Here is a 23,125-nt window from a genome sequence, read left to right as displayed (position 1 = left end):
GCACTGTGAAGAGAAAATGGCGCCAGTGTGCTGAGGGAGATAGCCCCGCCCCTTTTTCGCGGACTTTTCTCACGTTTTTTTATGGATTCTGGCAGGGGTATTTATCACATATATAGCCTCTGGGGCTATATATTGTGATATATTTGCCAGCCAAGGTGTATTTATTGCTTCTCAGGGCGCCCCCCCCCCCCAACGCCCTGCACCCTCAGTGACTGGAGTGTGAGGTGTACATGAGGAGCAATGGCGCACAGCTGCAGTGCTGTGCGCTACCTTGGTGAAGACTGATGTCTTCTGCCGCCGATTTTCCGGATTTCTTCTTGCTTCTGGCTCTGTAAGGGGGCCGGCGGCGCGGCTCCGGGACCGAACACCAATGGCCGGTTCCATGCGGTCGATCCCTCTGGAGCTAATGGTGTCCAGTAGCCTAAGAAGCCCAAGCTACCACCAGTTAGGTAGGTTCGCTTCTTCTCCCCTTAGTCCCTCGCTGCAGTGAGTCTGTTGCCAGCAGATCTCACTGTAAAATAAAAAACCTAACATATACTTTCTTTCTAGGAGCTCAGGAGAGCCCCTAGTGTGCATCCAGCTCGGCCGGGCACAGGATTCTAACTGAAGTCTGGAGGAGGGTCATAGTGGGAGGAGCCAGTGCACACCAGGTAGTCCTAATTCTTTCTTAGCTGTGCCCAGTCTCCTGCGGAGCCGCTATTCCCCATGGTCCTTACGGAGTCCCCAGCATCCACTAGGACGTTAGAGAAATGGGGGAGCTGACTGGAGTGATACAGGAGGGTGCTGGCTGGAGTGACACAGAAGGATCCTGGCAGGAAAGACATGATGGGGGAGCTGACTGGAGTGATAAAGGAGGGTGTTGGCTGGAGTGACACATTGACACATGGGGGAGCTGACTGGAGTGACACATGGGGGAGCTAACTGGAGTGACACATGGGGGAGCTGACTGGAGTGACACATGGAGGAGCTGAAGTGTATTATGTGAATATGGCTTTTTCAATATATTTTATGTGGATCTGGATTTTTTTATTATTGTATGTGGAAGTGTCTTTTTCAATGTATTTTAGGTTGATTCTGGCTTTAAAATGTATTTTATGTGGATCTGGCATTTTCATTGTATTTTATACCAGGGGTGTGGCCTAGCAGGCACAAGGCCACACCCCATTTTTGCACACGCGCCTTCGGCTTGATGTCGGCTCTTGGACGTACCTAACAAGAGTTTTTGGCTCTTTGTCTCTGACTGGTTGACCACCTCTGAGTTAGACAGTCAATAGATAGACACCGTATGTTAGACAGCCATTAGATCGACATGGTCAAAAGGTCGACATGAAAAAAGGTAGACAGTACAAAATGTTGACCGAGTCAAAAGTTAGACAGGTTCAAAAAACCGACATGAAAATGGTCGACATAAAAAAAGGTAGACACAGGGTTTCTCTTTTGAATTTTACATGTATTTGGACTATTTCATACCCTCTCTATCCATGTCGGCATAGAGTTGGTTATAAACCTTGTGGCGAGCGCAGCGAGGAGATGTCTTTCTACAATTGGAGGTCCCAGATGACAAAACTATCCACATAAACACCAAAAATGCAAAAAACATTGCGTCTACCTTTTTTATGTCGACCTTTTGACCCTGTCGACCTTTTATACTGTCTACTTTTTTCACGTCTACGTTTTGACCCTGTCGACCTTTTGACTGTCTAACATGTGTGGGGGAAGGTAATAGGGTGTGGGAATCAGAAAGTGAGAGATTTTGGTAAAATTCTTGTTTTTTTAAAGTGGCGATCATTTACCAGGCAAAATCAGCTTGGTTTTGTCATGTAAATGATCGCCACTTTAAAAAAAACAAGAATTTTACCAAAATCTCTCACTTTCTGATTCTCACAGCCTATTACATTTCCCCCGTGGCGTGCCAGGGGTGCTGATTTATGATTATCCAGGTGGGTGCCTGGACGCGTGATGTAACGCGTGATGTAATTACATCATGCCGCGGCCGCACACGCAACAAACCAGGAGGCCGACTGTGAGCTGGGGGTGGAGCCGCGGGCTGAGGAATTTCCATCCTGCGGCTCCACCCCCAGCTCACTGTCAGCCTCCTGGTCTCTCGTGTATTAGGCGGCTGGGGGGAGTCAGTGTCGGGCTGGCTGGGGGGGGGGGGGGGGGAGGAGTCAGTGGCAGGCCGGCTGGGGGGGGGGGGGGGGCGGAGGGAGTCAGTGGCGGGCTGGCTGGGGGAAGCTGCAGGTCCTTATAGTCTCCGCCGAGACTATGCCGCGCTCACCCCCGCTGGCGGTTCATAAGATGTATTGGCTGGGGGAAGCTGCAGTGCCATACCCGGGGCTCCGCTGAGACTATGCTGCGCTCACCCCAGCATTAGCTGCCAGCAGGGGTGAGTGCAGCAAAGTCTCAGCGGAGCCCCGGGCACTGCATTGCAGCTTCTCTCAACCGACACTCAAAGAGCCGCCAGCGGGGATGAGCACAGGCGGTGACTATAAGGACCTGCACAGGGCCGGGCAGGTGGCCCCATTAGTGCTCGGGCCCGTGAGCACCCATGGGATCGGTGACTATGGTGGCGTCTATCTATTGACTGTCTGACTAGACACTGTCTATCTGTTAAACCACACCCCTTTCTTTTACAGGGATAGAGACATTCTTGTTTTATTATCACAAGGATTTGTGCCTTGGCAGAAGTCCAGGGATTAAAGGAAGCATTTGTGGATGTGTACCAGGAGTGTGTGGGGTGCCGAGAGGGGAGGAATACCAGGATTTCAGTCCTAGACTAATGGACACTTGCAGATTGCATACCAGCACCCGGAGGCAAGTGAGTCTTTAAGAAGGGTGAAATGATGGATTCAGATGATTGGCCAGGGAGCGGAATCCTAATCTGCCTCCAAATCACCAGATCTCACCTTTGATTCCCTCTTCCTTGCACCTATATTTTATTTCTGTGGAACCAGCAGGAGTAGTTATCAAACCGTCACTTTACAGGCTGTGTAACAAATGACAGGAAATGATTGGTTGGTTGTTACTTTATCTCTCTCTAAGCTTTGAGAAATATCCCCCACTAGTAACTGAAACTTTGAGACATGTGACCTTATACTTGGGCCTCTCTGGAGGTGTCGGAGGGGGAGCCCCAGATGTGCAGTTCTGGAGTGCTATAAACAATCACAGTCCTGATCCCCGATGTATAGTGGGGGGGGGGGGGGGGGGCGCAGGAACAATGTGACAATGAGCCCCAGGAACACTCATTTCTGGTGAAGTGGTTGGATCCAAGAGAGGGGTCATTTAAATTCGAGAGTCACCCAGACAAACCAAGCGATGGCGTGTGTGGCTAGGGAGTGTATTTCAGGTAATGCATTTGTTTCCTTTTCTCAGTGTTCCTTAGATATCAGTTTACAGGATACTTGTTTCTTCTCCCGGAAAGTCCAGGAGTATTCCTGACATCAGGAAGTTCTCTTCCTTGTGAAGTGGGCGAGACCTTAATTATATGATTTGCATCAGGTCCTTTGTGCGTTACACACAGGTGTGGTTCTGACAGAGAGGTTAGAAAGTAAATGTGTCACCCCACTAAGTTAAGGCACAGCCGTTGTTGCGAGGTGCGCAAAGTTAATATAGACTTCCGTGGGTAAATTTACTACGGTGGGAGTTATTTAGAACTGGTGATATTGCTCATAGCAACCAATCAGATTCTACTTTACATTTACCTAGCTGTTTCTAGAAGATAATAGAATTGGTTGATATAATCAACATCACCAGTTCTAAAAAAAACTCCCATCTTAGTAAATGTACCCCCCTGTGTTGTGTGCCTGGCACAGTGTGGGCTGTTGCAGGAGTTTATCCCCCTCTGCACCCCCACCTGCTGCAGCTGTGAGGAGAGCCGTTAGGACCTGACAGAGGGGCCCCGCGCGCTGCTGGCGGGAAGCATCCGGGGACCCCAAAGGAGTTTATAAATAGGGGTTGCTAGTGACCATTGGAGAGACCAGAGGGAGCATGGTGTGAGGCGCAGTAATCCCCCGGCAGGCAGACGCAGACCGAAAGACCCTGGGACAGGGCCGGATTAAGGGCTACATGGGCTTGGAGCTGAAAATGTTCAAGGGCCTACTATGAGATGTGGAGGAGCTGTGATATGTGTGTGTGTGTGTGTGTGTGTGTGTGTGTGTGTGTGTGTGTGTGTGTGTGTGTGTGTGTGTGTGTGTACACCTCCTACACTATCAGCTCCACTGTTTCCCTAAGTACAGTACATAAAAATACAAAACTTGCATACATTTCTGAGAAAATTAGAAAAACAATTGTAATACTTATGAGTTATGGCTGGCTGTGTGGCCAACTGGGTGGCTAGTGATCATCATGCTGCTAGGCCTATTTTTATGTGGAGGCCTGGAGCTGGAGCTCCATCTGCCCCATTGTTAATCTGGCCCTGCCCTGGGAGACAGCACCATAGTGACAGAGCCTTCCATAGTTCTGGCTGCAGTGTGAGTGACAGTTGCTGGGAGGCATGGCTCAGGCGGAGCTAATCACTCGGACACCAGGAGGCAGGGAAGCAGCAAGCCCTGGAGCCTACCCGGCAAATGACAGCACTTCAAGGCAGACCCTGGTGCCCATAGACCTATCGGCAGCGGAGACAGTAAGGAGGCCGGTAGGTGGACACCCTCCCTCCTTCCAGGGCACGGCTGAGGCAGACCAAACAGCCGGACTGTGTCTGCAGGAGAGCATGCTGTGAGGTGGAGTAGAGAGACAGAGAGGTGTGTAAAGTGCCCCTGCACGGCACCTGGATCTATTCCACTTATATTTGAACTGCAGTAGAATAGTCATCGCCAAGCCTAACTGATACCCCTTAAACATCGCAAATGCCAAGTCCCACACGGTAATTGGAAACTGGTCCTTACTGGGTGGGACCCAGCATTTGACCCTACACGCAGCCATCCCAACCCGGCATATTGCTATACAGGGGCGGGGACTGTGGCATCATCAGGGGCGGGAGTGGAGGCGACGCTGGGAGATGAGCTCATCACCGCACCGCCTCTTCCTATTTAATAAACGTGTCCTGGGTCGCATCAAGCCGGCAACCAATTCACACTGCCACTGGCCTGGTATTCAACAAGGGAATAACACTGCTTTATTCCCAGGCTGAATTACCAGGGCACACGACCCAGGAATTCGCCATGGGCCCTTTCACACCACAGAGCGACCCGTATTGACGCGGCAATATATCGGGTTATTTGTGCGCTGTGAAAGGGGTAAATTTAGCTTCGCCTCTGGCTTCAGAGACTACCTCAGCCACTGAGACTAGTGCATTCTGTCGGGACTTATTTAGAGCAGGTGCCCAGAATCCACGCGGCGTTATTATAACCCCTCTCCACAGAAGAGTCATACCCTATTGTGAGCCTGGAGTGAGACCATCAATTAACTAAGGAGGAGTTTTAAAAGCTGAAAATTGTGCAAGGAAAAGGTAGACACTTTGGGGTATATTTACTACAGATTCTAAAAATGAAAAGTGGAGTGTTGCCCCTGATTGGTTGCTGTGGGCAACATCACTACTTTTCAATTTTAGAAGCTTAAGTAAATGTACCCCTTTGTCAGCCTGGACTCCGCTTACCTACAGTATTGAGCAACAGGTCAGTAAGAGGTGACATGTGCCAAAGCGAACTGCAACGCCATTTGTGCTTCGCTGGAGGACAACCCTACAAATCTAAATTTCCTGAGGGGCTAAAGTACTTAAAAAAAAATAACTAACTGTCCTTTTATAAGAAGTACAGTGTTACCAAAAGACCGCCAGCCGTACAGACTTAGCTGTCAGGCACATCTCAGGAGACACGTCCAGATTGCACAGCGCGAATGGAAGCATTTAGCTCCCAGGAAAATTGGGAGAATTGACCATATCGACCGCTGAAAAGCGCAGAGACAGGATTATATTGTCAGGATCCCGGGCCAGATATCAGTTTTATAGCAACGCTGAAATTAGAGATAATTTGGAATCTAAAAAGAAGGAAACTTTGTAGTTATTTACTTTAGAAGCTACATAGTAACAGAGGAAATGGAACAAATTTCCGAACAGAAAAGAGTAACGTTATCTTCTGGCTGACCAGAGCTAGCTACTGTAGATGTCATCCTTTGTCCCTTTTAATACATCAGTTTGAAACTATTAACAACACATCCTGGGATATTAGAATTTCCAAAAAGTGCTCTATAAACAACTATAAACAGCTAGCTGTAATAATTAGAGGTTACAGGGCCCCAATTGTAGGGAGATTCTTATATAAAACTGTTCTTACCTTTGTTTTGAGATTACTAAGGTTGTTTGTTATTAGCGCTGTGTATTGTAATTTGTATCTTATGTTTGTAAAAGACATGTGATTGAAGAGTGAATATAAAATATATACTGTTCATGTTAATTACTTTGAAGTTCATACAGTGAGAAAAGCATTTACAGAAGCATTACAGCTGAATAAAACTCCATTAGAAAAAGTGTGTAATTAATGCCTGTGTGTTATACCTTGAACTGTGGGGGTCATTCAGAGTTGATCGCTCGCTAGCTACTTTTTGCAGCCGTGCAAATGTATAGTCGTTGCCCACTGGGGAGTGTATTTTAGCTGTGCAAGTGTGCGATCGCATGTGTAGCAGAGCGGTACAAAAACATTTTGTGCAGTTTCTGAGTAGCTCAGAACTTACTCAGCCGCTGCGATCACTTCAGCCTGTCCGGTCCCGGAATGGATGTCAGACACCCGCCCTGCAAACGCTTGGACACGCCTGTGTTTTTCCCAAACACTCCCTGAAAACGGTCAGTTGACACCCAGAAACACCCTCTTCCTGTCAGTCTCCTTGTGATCGGCCGTGCAAATGGATTCTTCATTAAACCCATAGCAGAGCAACGATCCGATTTGTACCCGTACAACGCGTCTGTGCATTGCCGTGCATACGCATGCGCAGTAGTGACCTGATCACTGCGCTGCAAAAAACGGCAGCGTGCGATCAGGTCAGAATTGTGAATCTTCCGTGACACCTGCCCCCTGGGTGTCACATAAGCATCTATGCTGTATATATAAAATCAGAGAAAGCATGTACCCGGCCCTTCAGGCTTCAGTCTAATTATTAGTGAATCTTGAAGCTGCTCACCAGAGAGAGGCAGCTGACCCCTAATGCAAAACTGGGAGTGCAATCAGATTGATAAAAACGTTTTTGTAAATGTGTATCAATGGTTTAAAATTATCAGGGAAAATAAATATATAATACAAAACATATAAAACCAGTTCTATAAAATGACAATGACCTATAGCGCACATAATATGCCTAGTGCTGATGCGCTGTGTCTCTCCCCGGCCGGCCGGCTCCGGTGCACATGTGTGAGATCTCACATGCAGCTCAGAGCCAGCACTGGCCACAGCCAGGAACAGAACTGACTGAAACGGGAGCAACTAAAGGATACAGGGGTGCACACTACTGGGGGTGGGGGGTTGGGGGCTGGCTACAGAAGTGCTTAATGCGGGAGTGGGCAGGAACTGGAGTCTGGCTACAGTAGCTCACACAGTGTGGGTGAGAGGAACTGCACACAATTGGCAAAGGCAGTAATGGGCACGCAGGATGGTAAATGCAGATAGCTGGCAGTACACGTAGGTAATTTCAGGGTAGTAGCAGACAGGACACTGCTGTAATGGAGAAGTGCTAGAATACAGCAGAGAGTGACTGGAGGTGAAACATACTGCTGAGATGTTATAGCGCTGGACACTGGACTGATTGCAGAGTGTAACTCGAGATGGAGCACAATGCAGTGAACCTGAAAGAACTGGAACAAGTTCACAACAGAGGTCATTAACAGAAAGCGCCGGAGTCAGGGAGCAGAGCTACTGATGCTGGAACCAGGAACTTAGTGAAGAAAACTTGTACTGGCAATGAGCAGGTGCATGGGAAAAGTTCAAATACGGTTCTCTTGACTGGGATTGGATACTGGGATCATGTGCAAACTTAACCCTCTGTGAATGGTCGCAAACAGAATTAACTGATCAATGTAGAATGGCATCACCCATGCAGCACAAGACTACAGGAGCACCAACACAACACAGTTCACTAGGTTGTCACAACAGGGGCATCATGATTAGACTGGTCTGCGGAGCCATGCCAGTTGGTAAACCGATAGCGCTGGGTGTGTAAGAGGGTCTGTGTACCCACTGTGTGAAACCAATAACAGGTATGAGCACCATAGAGCTGCTTTATGGAGTTGTAGTTACCTAGAAAATTAAACATTTATAAGTCAGGTAGGTATAACAATGAAAAATCGCACATGCTCAACATTTGCATATTCAACACCACATTGTTTAGGTCGATAGTCAAAAGGTCGACAATGTCTAGTTCGACACCAAATGGCAGACCTGCACAAGGTCGACGTGATTAAAAGATCGACATGGAAATGGCCGACACATGAAAAGGTTGACATTCCTTTTTTTTGTGTCAAAATGTTCCCTTCACCACGTGGACCCCCAATTAGTGCACCTCGTCCCCTTGTATCTTCGGGCAAGGTTACCATTCTCAGTTGTAGTCCATGTGGATGGTAAAGTATGAAAAAGACCTGAAAAATTATTAAAAAAGAAAAAACACACTAAAAAAAAAACCCTCACATCGACCTTTTCATGTCGACCATTGTCACTTCAACCATATGTATGTCGACTATATGGTTTCAACCTATTGCTTGTCAACCTTTTCACTGTCTACCTATAATCCAGATACCTGCTTGTATAGGTCACACTGGCAGCCATATTGTTTACATAGCTCACACTGGCAGCCATATTGTTTGCATAGGTCACACTGGAAGCCATACTGTTTACAGATGTCACACTGGGAGCCATATTATTTGCTTGTTTCATAATGTAAATCAGGCATTCCCAACCTCGGTCCTTAAGGTACAATAACAGTGCATGTTGTAGTGATATCTAGGCATCAGCACAGATGGTTAAATCAAAATAACTGAGGTACTAATTATGTCACCTGTGCTCAAGCATGGATAGCAGTAAAACCTGGCCTGTTTGTGTGCCTGGAGGACCGAGGTCGGAATGTCTGATGTAAGCCATATTGTTTAGAAGCAGCCATGTGCATGGCATAACAAGACACGTCTAATCATTACTTACCTTCTATGTTGTCTATGGGCCCACTTATACAGGAGCACATGTTCTTGATAATTTAGCTGCGTATCATCTGACAAAGTGGTTAGGTGGCTGCACAGGTAAACACGCAAGCATTTCAGACAGCTAGCGGACAGATCCTTTGGAAGCAGCTCCAGTTTGTTTATGATCTCCAATATTTTTCTCTCAAGTTCACCCAAATGATTTTCTAGACACCTTTCATCCATTTTCTTGTGAACAAACTTTGGCATGTGCTTCATAATGCAATTTACAAAAAGATTCTCCAGGTCCCTCTGCCATTCCTGCGGGATCCAGTCAGAAGAGTTGTTGCATTTTTGCTTAGACCAAACGATGCAGTCACTGACGGCCTGGAGCCCCGCGGTCTGGCTGTGATCTCCATCAAGGACTTGCTTCACAGTCGCCCACATCTTCTGGGCTACCTCCTTATATAATTCACTTCCATCTGCTGTGCCATTTTGCTCCAAATTATAGATTAATTCACAGGCATCACAGAATTGCATTTTGGCTATGAAACTTCTGACGTTTTTTTCTAGAACAGAATAATTTAAAAAAAAACGTTCGTTGGAAAAAGAGTATATTGTTTACATTATGTTTCATATAATTGCACAGCACTGTATGTGGGATGTAGTGTGTGATGTGCTATGTGGCTGGGAAAAGGGGTGAGTAACATGGATAGGCAATGTGGGCGGTTGTGAGGTTGGGAAATGTGTGGGATAGTGTTCCGGGCAAAGACGGTGCAATAAGGGATCCATTTACTAAGCTTTGGATGGAGATAAAGTACCAGCCAATCAGCTCCTAACTGTCATATCACAGACTTGGGGGCAGATATATTAACCTGGAGAAGGCATAAGGAAGTGATAAACCAGTGATAAATGCAAGGTGATAAACGAACCAGCCAATCAGCTTCAATATGTAAATTAACAGTTAGGAGTTGATTGGCTGGTGCGTTTATCACCTTGCATTTATCACTGCTTTATCACTTCCTTATGCCTTCTCCAGGTTAATACATCTGCCCCTGGGTTTGAAAAATTACAGTTAGGAGCTGGTTGGCGGTTACTTTATCTCCAGCCACTTTATCTCCATCCAAGGCTTAGTAAATAGACCCCTTAAATTCGTATTTGCTATAGGTTGGCTGGTACTTTCTCTCCAGCGACTTTATCCCATCAAAGGCTTAGTAAATAGACCTTAGTCTGGGGAGGGATAATTCAAGGTGACTGAGAATGAGCTGTTTGTAATGGCTTGAAATTACCGTGAGATATGCCTGGGAATTTTCATTGTAGCTGCCGGTATGGATGGGCAATGCGGCTGATATGGTGTTGCAAGGCTTTCATGTGGAGAAATCTATTATTCTACAGTACTTAAGTATAAGAGGCCATTCAATTCAAAATTACAGCTTTAGCAAGGTGGATATGACCTATAGCAAGATGGATATGACACACAGTGAAATAAATATGTCAGCCTTCCTGTGAGTATAACAAGAAGCACATGACAGAATCAACCAATCACAGTTCTCCTACTTAAGCTGTGCTGGCAAGAAGGAGAACTGCAATGTGGAAGCGCTGTAGCAATTTAATTTGCCATTTTCCCAGTGTTTTGCTCATACCCAGTAGGGAAATCTCTTTGGCAAAGTGGCCACCACGCCATTTCCTTGGAGACCTGCACAGTAGCCTCTAGCACATGCATGAATGCGCTGCCGGCTAGATAGGATGTGCCCGGACAGAGAATACACATGGGCCGTCTCCTCGCCTAATACACCTCTGGGAAGGAGAGACATCATGATGTCTACCGTGGAGACGTTGGCCGCTGGGTGCAGCAGGCAGCTTTATTCTCCATTAGTGAGCTCACACTTGTCAGTCACTCACAGGCAGGTTTATTGGTGGTCTAGACCGGGCAAGTGATGACTCAGTCCAATGAACCCTGCAAGTTTACCTCATACCCTCCAGAATGATTAGGCACAGCAGCCAAAGGTTACAAAATGGTTCACACTGCAAAGAACTAAGCCAATATTTTTTTAAATTGCTGCATTCAATTTACCTACAGTAGGTTCCTTAAATAATAGAGACGCAAGAACAAGTATTATTACTATAATGCTGGTGTTCTCTCCCCCAGAACAGCCTACACTTTCCTCACAGCATTCACAAGTTGGAGATGACAAGGCAGAGCCGGCCTTAGGCATAGGCAAACTAGGCAATTGCCTAGGGCATCTGGTATGCATAGGGGCACAAGCAGCTTCTGCTGATTAAAATGATATGCGGCATGCCTATATTCTGTGTGTAGCATTTTGTATGCAGATACAGCCACAGTCGCACACAGTATATATGCCGCATATCATTTTAATCAGCGGAAGCTGCTTGTGCATCCTAGCCACATAGCAATGCAAATAAGATGCATTTTCATAAAAAATAGGCACCCAACGTTAGCAAAGCTGCCAGATGACTCACGCCAGGAACTATATGTGTCATTATGTGTATAAGGGCATTAATAATTTGTAACATATGTGTAAGGGGCACTATGTGTGTCATTATGTGTATAAGGGCACTAATAATGTGCGGCATATGTGTAAGGGACATTATGTGTGTCATTATGTGTATAAGGGCATTAACAATGTGTGTCATATGTGTAAGGGAAATTATGTGTATAAGGGCATTAATAAGGGTTGGCATAATGTGTAAGGCACATTATGTTTATAAGGACATTAATAATGTGTGTCATATGTGTAAGGGGCATTAATGTGTGGTATTATGTGTATAAATGCATTACCAATGTGTGGCATTATGTGTATAAGGTGCTCTACTGTTTGGCGTAATGTATAGAAAGGGCACATTGTGTAGTCTAATGTGAATAAAGAGCAATATAGTGTGGTGTAATGTGAATAAGGAGCAATATGGTGTGGTGTAATGAGAATAAAGAGCAATATGGTGTGGTGTAATGTGAATAAGGAGCAATTCAGTATGATGTTATGTGAATGAGGGGCACTACTGTGAGTAGTAACGTATATAAGGTAAAGTGGTACTATTGTGTGATGTAATGTGAATAAGGGACACTTGCATTATACATTGTGAATAAAGTTGCACTACTGTGAGGCATAAGTTGAATTGGGGGTACTATTGTGTGGCCATGCCCCTTGCCAGCAAAAACACATACCTTTTTGGCCTGTGCACCGAATGTGCACACTGTTATTTAAATTACAGGGGGTAGAAAAAAAAAAAGGACTGCTATGGGTGGGGGGTGATGGTGCTGGGAAAGGGGGGCAGGGTCAGAGGCGGAACTAGCGGTTGTGCTAGGGGGCACCAGCCAAAATCTTGCCTAGGGCATCATATCGGTTAGGGCCGGCTCTGTGACAAGGGATGGTCTGCAGAGAGAGCATAGAGATGGGCCCTCATTCCGAGTTGTTCGCTCGCAAGGCGATTTTAGCAGAGTTACACACGCTAAGCCGCCGCCTACTGGGAGTGAATCTTAGCTTCTTAAAATTGCGAACGATGTATTCGCAATATTGCGATTACAAACTACTTAGCAGTTTCAGAGTAGCTTCAGACTTACTCGGCATCTGCGATCAGTTCAGTGCTTGTCGTTCCTGGTTTGACGTCACAAACACACCCAGCGTTCGCACAGACACTCCCCCGTTTCTCCAGCCACTCCCGCGTTTTTTCCGGAAACGGTAGCGTTTTTATCCACACGCCTATAAAACGCCGTGTTTCCGCCCAGTAACACCCATTTCCTGTCAATCACACTGCGATCGCCGGAGCGAAGAAAAAGCCGTGAGTAAAAATACTATCTTCATAGCAAAATTACTTGGCGCAGTCGCAGTGCGAACATTGCGCATGCGTACTAAGCAGAAAAACGCTGCGATGCGAAGATTATTTCCGAGCGAACGACTCGGAATGAGGGCCCTGATATGCAGAGGGCAATGAGTAATGATCTGCAGGAAGAGAGGAGAGATGATCTGCAGGGGAGAGGAGATATGAGCCCTCATTCCGAGTTGTTCGCTCGCTAGCTGCTTTTAGCAGCCGTGCAAACGCTAAGCGCCGCCCTTTGGTAGTGTATCTTAGCTTAGCAGAAGTGCGAACGAAAGGATCGCAGCGTGGCAAAAAAATAAATATTTTTTTTTTTTAAATTGTGCAGTTTCTGAGCAGCTCCAGACCTACTCAGCGCTTGCGATTACTTCAGTTCCTGTTTTGACGTCACAAACTTGCCCTGCGTTCGGCCAGCCACGCCTGCGTTTCCCCAGGCATGCCTTCGTTTGTATCTGACACTCCTGCGTTTTTCCACACACTCCCAGAAAACGGTCAGTTACCTCCCAGAAACGCCCACTTCATGTCAATCACTCTGCGGCGAGCAGTGCAACTGAGAAGCGTCGCTAGACCCTGTGTGAAACTACTTCGGCTGTTGTGAAAGTACGTCGCGCGTGCGCATTGAGCTGCTTACGCATGTGCAGAAGTGCCGCTTTTTTGACAAAACTCTGCGAACGAAAACAGCTAGCGAACAACTCGGAATGATCCCCATGGTGTGCAGGGAGAGCAAAGAGATGATATGCAGGAGGAGAGGAGTGATGGTCTGCAGGGTGAGCAGAGAGTTGATATGCAGGGGGGAGTGATGATATGCAGGAGGAAAGGAGTGATAATATGCACGGGGAGAGGAGTGATGGTCTGCAGGGAGAGCAGAGAGATTATATGTAGGTAGAGGAGTGATGATGTGCAGGAGGAGAGGATGGATGATCTGCAGGGGGAGAGGAGTGATGGTCTGCAGGGCGACCAGAAAGTTGATATGCAGTGTAGAGTGATGATTTGCAGGAGGGATAATATGCAAGTGGAGAGGAGTGATGGTCTGCAGGAGGGATAATATGCAAGTGGAGAGGATCTGCATCTACATTTGAAAAGAACAAACCAGGGGGGTAATTCAGAGGTGATCGCAGCAGCAAATTTGTTAGCAGTTTGGCAATACCATGTGCACTGCAGGGGGGAGGGGGGGCAGATGTAACATGTGCAGAGAGACTTAGGTTTGGGTGGGGTGTGCTCAAACTGAAATCTAAATTGCAGTGTAAAAATAAAGTAGGCAGTATTTACCCTGCACAGAAACAAAATAACCCACCCAAATCTAACTCTGCACATGTTACATATGCCTCCCCTGCAGTGCACATGGTTTTTCCCAACTGCTAACAAATTTGCTGCTGGAATCAACTCTGAATTAGGCCACATGTAAATAAGGCGTTTAAAAACAATTATGTAGTCATATTAATTAGCAAACATTATATGCAGGGACACAGTCACTGCAGAGGGACTTTTTGAACTCCCATATACAGTAGGAAGCCTAAAATGATAAGGAAGTGAGTTTGTAAGCACCATGAGGAAGACGTATAAAGCCTTCCAAAGAGTAGAGAAGGTGCCTATAGAAACTAATCAGCTTTATTTTTTATGTACCTGATAAATACTAGCTATAAACTGATTGGCTGCTATGACCAACTTCAACGCTTGTCCACTTCTCCACTCTTTAATAGGTTTAATACATCTCCCCCCATAGTTCTATTCCAGTGCGTTTGTTTGCTAAGGCGACAAACGCACTAATTCATTAACATTAAGCTTTTAATTCTAGCAAACCTTACATTTAGCAAAGGGACAGTGTTTGCATCATGTTTCTCATGGAAACTTTAGTCACAAAACTGTAATCTAGAAATTCACTGGATTTTCAGTTTGACTAATATTCACAGGTGTTCGTCAGGGGAAAATCTAACGCCACGTGCTCACATGTAAAGCACAAGTGTCTCCAGCTGACACAGAAATAGCACATGTATACTCCCACTCATTCTATATTGGGTGCGATGAGGGGCCCACACACTGCACCAATGTTTTAATACTTACCTTTCCTGAGTCCAGCGGCTAACGCGGCAGCTGCTGCCAAAATCACTGCCAAAATGGGAGCCACACATGCGCTGTAGAAATTAGTCTCAGGAACACCATGTTTCCGGAGACCTGCGCAAACGCAGTAGACTTCAGCACAGTGCCGGAGCCTACTGCGCCATGGAGAGGAGGCCCCCCTCCTCCCTCAGAGTCTGCACATCGGCCCCCTCCTCTGTTAAAACGCCCCTGCTCCCACTGTACATTCACATATTACAGACACTCTGAGAGAGTGCAGGACCTTAATAAATCCCGCAGGTGTCACAAAGAATACACCTGCCAGGTAAAGAGTTATTTGTAGCAGAATGCTGTAGTAATGTAAAATATAATAGGTAATGGATAACATGTATACACAGTATGTATATATATATATATATATATATACACACACACACACACACACACACACACACACACACACACACACATAGAAAATTCAGCACTCACCATAGCAAGCTCACTTGTCCTCACAGCATCAATAAATAAATGATGGGGGTTTAGTTAGTGAATTGGCCAATGCACGGAAGCCTGCAAACCGCTCGCCAAGGTACCCCATCTTCTTGCAGGTCCTACACTATGACTAGACAAGAGGCGATCGGGCACTAGTTAAATTGATAAAGTACTGAAACTAGAAAACCAATGATTGGACAATTAAATACTCCAAAAGAGGAGGCAGAAAAAACACACCAGTTTTTTACATAAATAGATAACGTTGTCCTAGTTGGTGGTGCGCCCGGAGCCAGAGAGTACATGTACTAGAGAAAGGGAGAGAAAGAAGGCTCTTGTGTGGGCGCACTCTTTTAGAAAGGAAGGAAAATTCCTATAGCATGAGGGAAAAAAATACTTAAAAATTAACTTTTAATGTTGACATTTATAACAAAGTTACCCATATAGCTGATCCATGTAGGAGAAGGATAGAAGATTTAAAAATGTTCTGGTCTGTTTAATCACAGTGTGTGATAGAAATGGTTGTAGACACTTGTTCGTCTTACCCCCATTTCCCCTGACCAGTACAGAATATCTGTATTAATGGGACCAAGGAGTGGTCATAAGGATTATCTGATAAGTACGTCCCATTTGGGCTACTTAAATTCAAAGATAAAAAATCTTCTGCATCAAAGGGACCTGACTTTCTGACGTAAGCCACAATAATTGGTCGTAGGCCTCAGGTATGAGAAAGATCTCATAGAGATGAGAATTAGTGGTGATACTGCTGTTGGCGTCGCAAATCACATATAACGGGAAAATGTCCCTGCTCTACAACACCGGGTATTCACAGGAAGTCTCCTCTCCCGGTACTAACCCGGCCCAACGCTGTTTAGCTTCCAAGATCGGACGAGATCGGGCGTTGGCAGCGTGGTATGATAGTAGAGAATTTACATGAAAGTACACCAATGAGAGTGCACCTATATAGGAAAATAGGGAAAAGATAAGGAGATGAACGAAATGAGGACAGTTGGTAGAGAAAAAGGGATGAATTAGTAAAGTGCAATTAGGTGGATCTGCTTTCTGCGTTTAGACACAGCTCATCAAATCCCACATCTGTGGTATTGTGCTCCGTGAATCGCAGATGAGAGTCCACGAAAAAATAGTGAGGCATGAACAAGAGGTGTGCAATTCATTATTTATGTTAGTTTATCAGTGAGAAATTGCCGCAAAGGACTTTTTGAGGAAAATATTAAAATAAGAATATATATATCATCAAAGCAGTATACTGGCCTCTGCTGGTGGGAACTCAGCATTTATTTATTTATTTATTTATTAACAGTTTCTTATATAGCGCAGCATATTCCGTTGCGCTTTACAATTAGGACAACAGTAATAGAACAAAACTGGGTAAAAACAGACAGACATAGAGGTAGGAAGGCCCTGCTCGCAAGCTTACAATCTATAGGGAAATAGGCATAGATACACAAGGATAGATGCTACCTATTGCATAATGGTCCACCAGATTGCTAGGTTCTTAATGGGTTGTATGATGATACCCCACAAAGTTATCCAAGTGTCAGGAGGGTGTGAGACTAAAGAAAGACAAGATATGTGATGTTATGAATACTCTACAGAGGATGTAATTAGATAGGGAAGCACTGAAGGTTATGTGGGTGGGTCTGGAATTTGATAGGCTTGTCTGAAGAGGTGAGTTTTCAGGGAACATTTAAAGGTTTGGAGACTAGAGGCGAGTCTTACTGTGCATGGGAGGGCATTCCACAGAGTGGGTGAAGCCCGGATAAAGTCCTGTAATTTTGCGTGTGAACAAGTAATGCGTGTGGATGAGAGACGTAGATCTTGTGCAGAGCGGAGAAGTCGGGTAGGGAGATATTTTGAGATGAGTGAAGAGATGTATGTTGGTGCAGTTTGGTTAATAGCCTTGTGTGTGAGTAAAAGTATTTTATATTTAATACGGTAGAATATCGGTAACCAATGGAGGGACTGACAGAGCGGATCTGCAGACGATGAACGTCTGGCAAGGAAGATTAGCCTCGCAGCTGCATTCAAAATGGATTGTAGTGGTGAGAGCCTATGTTTGGGAAGACCGGTCAGGAGACTATTACAATAATCAATGCGGGAGATAATGAGAGCATGGATTAGAGTTTTTGCTGTGTCTTGTGTAAGATAAGGGCGTATTTTGGATATGTTTCTTAGATGTATGTAACATGATCTTGAGACAGATTGAATGTGGGTAACAAAGGACAGTTCAGAGTCAAGAATGACACCTAGGCAGCGAGCTTGTGGGGTAGGGGTGATTGCAGAGTTCTCAACAGTGATAGAGATATCAGGTTGGAAACTACTATTGGCCGGTGGAAATATAATTAATTCTGTTTTGGAAATATTAAGTTTGAGGTGGCGAGATGTCATCCAAGATGAAATGGCAGAAAGGCATTCAGTGACACGGCCCAATACAGATGGTGACAAATCAGGGGAGGATAGGTAGATTTGAGTATCATCCGCATACAGATGGTACTGAAATCCGAAAGAGTTGATTAGTTTGCCAAGAGATGAGGTATAGATAGAGAAAAGCAGAGGACCTAGGACTGAGCCTTGCGGTACTCCAACTGAGAGAGGTAGCGAAGGAGAGGTGGAATCAGAGAAACGAACACTGAAGGAGCGATTAGATAGGTAGGATGAGAACCAAGTAAGGGCTGTGTCCTGAATACCTAGGGATTGTAGTGTTTGTATGAGAAGAGAGTGGTCAACAGTGTCAAAAGCAGCAGAGAGATCAAGGAGAATAAGTAGAGAGTAATGTCCTTTAGATTTAGCAGTGACCAAATCATTCACTACCTTAGTCAGTGCTGTCTCTGTGGAGTGTTGGGCACGAAATCCTGACTGAAGTGGGTCCAGTAGGCTGTGTGAGCTAAGAAAGTGTGTGAGGCGAGTGTAGGCAAGTCTCTCACGTAGCTTGGAGGGGGTAAGGGAGCTGAGAGATGGGACGGTAGTTAGAGAGAGAGTTCGGGTCAGAGTTGTGTTTTTTCAGAATGGGAGTAATCACTGCATGCTTGTACAGAGAAGGAAAGATACCAGTAGACAGGGAGAGATTACAGATTTTCGTTAAGGTTGGGATGAGCACAGTAGACAGAGCTTTACTAATTTGTGAGGGTAAAGAGTCAAGGGGAGAGGTATTAGAGTAGGCAGATGAAAAGAGTGCAGATACTTCATCTTCATTTGTAGGATCAAAGGAAGAGAAGGTGTTAGAGGGTTCAGGCAGGGAATTGAGCAGGTCACTTGCTGTGGAAGAGCATACCATTTCATTTCGGATCTTGTCAATCTTGTCCTTGAAATAGGAAGCAAGATCTTGCGCACTGACAGTGGCTGGTGGGTTAGGTGAGAGAGGGACAAGAAGTGATTTAAATGTATTAAAACGTCGCTTGGGGTTAGAGGCTTGAGCAGAGATGAGAGATTGAAAATATGTTTGTTTGGCAGTGTCCAGAGCATTACGATAAGAGTGGTAGGTGGTCTTATATGTGAGAAAGTCACTTGAACTACGAGATTTACGCCACTGGCGTTCAACTTTACGTGAGAGTTTTTGTAAGTGTCTAGTGTATTTAGAGTGCCACGGTTGACATCTAAGTCTACGTGGAGTGTGATGGGTAGCTGGAGCCACTTCATCAAGTGCTGTTACTAGAGTTTGGTTAAGGTGTGACACAGCAGTCTCTGGAGAGGTGAATGTAGAAATTGGTGAAAGCAGTGGTTGCAGAGAGGTAGATAGTTATTGAAAATTATGCCAGTAAATAAAGAATTTTTTGCAGCTAGGTGTTAAGTTTAGCAAATTCCTTGATATACGTTTTGCTATCAGATAATAAGGCTTAACACAGAAATCTGCAAGAGTACTACACAAATCTATTCATATCTTGCAAAGATAATGCATATTACTGAAAGCACATAGAGTATTGCTTTATGTGGCTATTGTACAAAAATCAAGCAGATTAATGAATGCAAACAGAGTGTTGCTGTCTGTGTGTGGTGTACACAGAACAGCAGTGGGCTTACGGTCACCAAGATTTAGAAAAAAGTAGGCAGGTCAGAGCATCATCAGGTGCCCGTGCAGGAGCAGAAGATTCACTCCATGTGCGGTCCCCCCCCGTGGAAAACGCGTTTCACCCTGGCGGGCTTGTTCACTTCCGGGTATGGGGGAATAGGTCCTACACTATCACAAAGCCTGTTGTGAGGACAAGTGAGCTTGCTATGGTGAGTGCTGAATTTTCCATTTGTATGTATTTGGGTAGGTGGCCATGGGCTGCATGCACCCCATCCTATGAGTGGTGAGTGCAGACACTGCACCCCGCTTCTGGAGTGGCGAGTGCTGTGGTTTTCTATATTTGTGTATAGACAGAGAGAGAGAGAGAGAGAGAGAGAGAGAGAGAGAGAGAGAGATCAAACTAATATACACAATAATACCCCAGCTGTGTGTAAGGGGGTAGGAAGGATATTGGTAAGTTTAACCAAAAACAGCCTGAGAAATTAATTCTCAGATCGGTGATGTGATTCAAGGGTTATATTTACGAAAAGTCGATGTTAATCGATTTTGTGTTTCAGGGTCTAAATCACACATTTACTGATGGATGATTTGAAATACAAAATTGATCAAACATCAACAAAAATCGACCCTAAACTGATGATTTTTTTTTTTAAACGATGTAAAAAATCATCTGTTGGTAAATGTGGGATTTAGGGCCTGAATCTGACCAGATCGCTGTTGTGCAAATTCGCACAGCAGCCAATCATCTAATGACTGGCATGCGTATGCAACACAATGCGCAGGCGCTTCACCAAACAGTGACAGGATGCGTTCGCAAGGTGATTGACAGGGAGCGGACGTTTGTGGGTGGCAAGTGACCATTTTCTGGGAGTGTCAGGAAAAACGCAGGCGTACCCAATTGGTTTCAGGGCGGGTGTGTGACGTCAGCTCCGGCCCCGATCAGCCTGATTCTATAGCACTGTAGGAGTAAGTCCTGGGCTGCGCACACACTGCACAGACTGGAGACATCATTCGATGGTGAGTGAGTTGTGAACGGATTTGCAGCTGTTCGCTGTCTGGCGGAATGTTCTCACAGCGTGAAAACGGGGCGGGTTTTCACTCTCCCTGGGCGGCAACTATCTGATCACAGACCTCTGCAAATTTGCAGCACAGCGATCAGGTCTGTATTAGGCCCTTAGACCGTTAAACACAAAAATCGATCAAACATTGACCAAAATTGACTTTTAGTAAATATACCCCTAAGTGTCACTGAAGCACAGCGAAAATATCATAATAGTAATACAGTCAGAAGGGAAAGCTCCCATGTATAAGCTCACTGACCGGCATGTCACAATATTCTCACAACTGCGCTATTTTGTACTTATTTAGCCGCATTGGAATTCATCCAGTAACTGCAGGTGTGTAATAATAGCATTTGCGAATTGTGAAACCTGCCCATACGAACGGATCACATTATCATAACTTAGGGAGTTCTCCCTTCTGACTGCACTAATTATTCTCAGGATATTGTCGCTGTGGCTCAGTGACATCACTGATCTAAGAATTCCTTTCTCAGACTGTTTTTGTTTAAACTCACCAATGTCCTCCTGGGATGTAGTTATGTGACCTGCGGTCAGGAGACCGCCAGTCACAATACCGCCACCTTCATCCCGAGCCCTCACTATCCCGATGACTATTCCCACTCGTGGGTGTCCACGACAAGGGGCTTCATTGCTCTTGCCTCCGCCGGGCATTCAAATGCCGGAATTCCACCGTCGGTATTGTGAGACCGCCGGTCACACATACCCATCCTCCGTATCCACTATCATAAAGCAGGGCTATTAATTGTGTATGGTGGATATTATTTTTATCTACATTTATATATATTTTATTAATTACCTCTTAGATTTTACTTTACTACAGCATTCTGCTATGGATGCTATTTTATTGAATGCCATTAAAAGCTAAGCTTTAGCAATATTTGGGGTAGGACGAGTGCCCCACAAAAAGAGAGCGCTCTTCTTTCTTTTTTGCATCTACATAACCTACTCTGACGGGTACCTCCAACGCTAAAAGTATTACAGAACCACAGTGCTCTTATTACTTGCGATTGTTGTATGGTTACTACCTCCCCCCCCCCCCCCCCCCTTCCCCTCCTCTATTATTCTTTACATTCCCGTCCTCTGGAATACACCCCTTCCCCTCTACTGGAATAACACAACGGGTTATTTGTATCAACAATAGCCTCAGTGCCACTCGCTCCTAACAATAAGGAACGTTCAAAAAATTGGTCGAAAAAACACTAACAAAATTAATATTTTTCGAGATTTTTAGATAATTTACGATATATATTTATTTATCCTGACAGCAATACCTCTAGTCGCTGATTAATGCAGATAATTGCCTGCAGGGCTTACTGGGACATGTAGTGCTGCATTATCCTAGGAATGCTATAAATGATAAATGCTGCCATTCTTACCTGTAGATTTCCAGTGATTATTCCGCTCAGAATTAAATTTCATTTTCTTTTTTGGCTTTACAATATCCTTAAAACCTTCCTTTATTTTACCCACAATGGTGTTCTCTCTGGGGGGGCATTCAGCGAGAAGATGAGCACTTTCTGCCTGAGGAACAGGTTTGCTCTTCAGTATCTTCATGCATTTCTTTATGTATTTCTTATTGCTGGCCATGTGCACAAGGGACATTTATGGGCTGCAGTTCTCCGTGCGGCTGTGTCGCTGCTCTCCCTGGAGTTTCCTCATGTGCAGCATCCCAGCTGCTTCTGTTTAATGTCTGTACAAAGCGAAAGCTAAAATCTCCTGGGCTGATCCCACAGGGATGCGCCACGCCCATCATTTGTATATCATGAATCACATAATATAAAGTACAGAGAACAGAATCTATGGACAAAAGATAAAATCATCCACTTCTCCTTTTTGTCTGTTAGTGCAGGATGTACTAAACCAGCTAACCTGTGGCTCTCCAGCTGTTGTGAAACTACAAGTCCCAGCAGGCCTTGCCACAATTTTGCTATTAGGGAATGCTATAACTTTGGCACTGCATGCTGGGATGTGTAGTTTCACAACAGCTGGAGAGCCACAGGTTGGCCAAGCCTAAACTAAGCATTTGCGTTACATCCCACCACACATTGCATTGATACTAATCGCATGTATACCAACATAAGTAACGATTAGTAACGCAAAGGACAGCTCTTCTGCATGCGCAGATGGCCGCAACAGTTGCTGAGAAGGATCTGATTGGATCCCTTTCAGCAGAGCCGGCCCTAGGCATAGGCAAAGTAGGCAAATGCCTAGGGCATTTGGTATGCTTAGGGGCACAAGCAGGTTCTGCTAATTAAAATAATATGCAGCATCCCAGTATTCTGTGTGTGACTGTGGCTGTATCTGCATATGAAATGCTATATTGCAGTGTATTCCTGGAAATCTCTGTAATGTAGCATTTTGTATGCAGATACAGCCGCACACAGAATACAGGCATGCCGCATATAATTTTAATCAGCAGATGCTGCTTGTGCATCCTAGCCACATAGCAATGCAAATATCACGCATTTTCATAAAAAAAAAAAGTGTCCAATGTAAACAGAGCTCCAGCTAACTCACGCCAGGCATCTCCTGCTGCATGGCGTATTGAGA

General features: G+C 45.2%; 1 protein-coding gene and 1 pseudogene across 1 annotated transcript in view; both read right to left on the bottom strand.

Moving 5' to 3' along the window:
• The window catches only part of LOC134980584 (uncharacterized), an 81,157-nt gene extending 58,918 nt beyond the window's left edge, over window positions 1–22,239 (bottom strand). Inside the window, exons 1-2 of the mRNA XM_063947450.1 lie at window positions 21,952–22,239; window positions 9,114–9,657 (exon numbers count right to left, since the gene is read on the bottom strand). Of these exons, the coding sequence (XP_063803520.1) occupies window positions 9,114–9,657; window positions 21,952–22,177 (770 nt within the window). The 5' untranslated portion in view covers window positions 22,178–22,239. The remainder of the gene's footprint in view (window positions 1–9,113; window positions 9,658–21,951) is intronic.
• On the bottom strand, window positions 16,274–16,392 carry LOC134981662 (5S ribosomal RNA; annotated as a pseudogene).
• Window positions 22,240–23,125: the final 886 nt, after the last annotated feature.

This window comes from Pseudophryne corroboree, chromosome 12 (genome assembly GCF_028390025.1).
Source record: "Pseudophryne corroboree isolate aPseCor3 chromosome 12, aPseCor3.hap2, whole genome shotgun sequence".
Classification (NCBI taxonomy): Eukaryota; Metazoa; Chordata; class Amphibia; order Anura; family Myobatrachidae; genus Pseudophryne; species Pseudophryne corroboree.
Note: the sequence above shows the minus strand (reverse complement) of the source record. Positions and strands in the feature narration are given on the sequence as shown.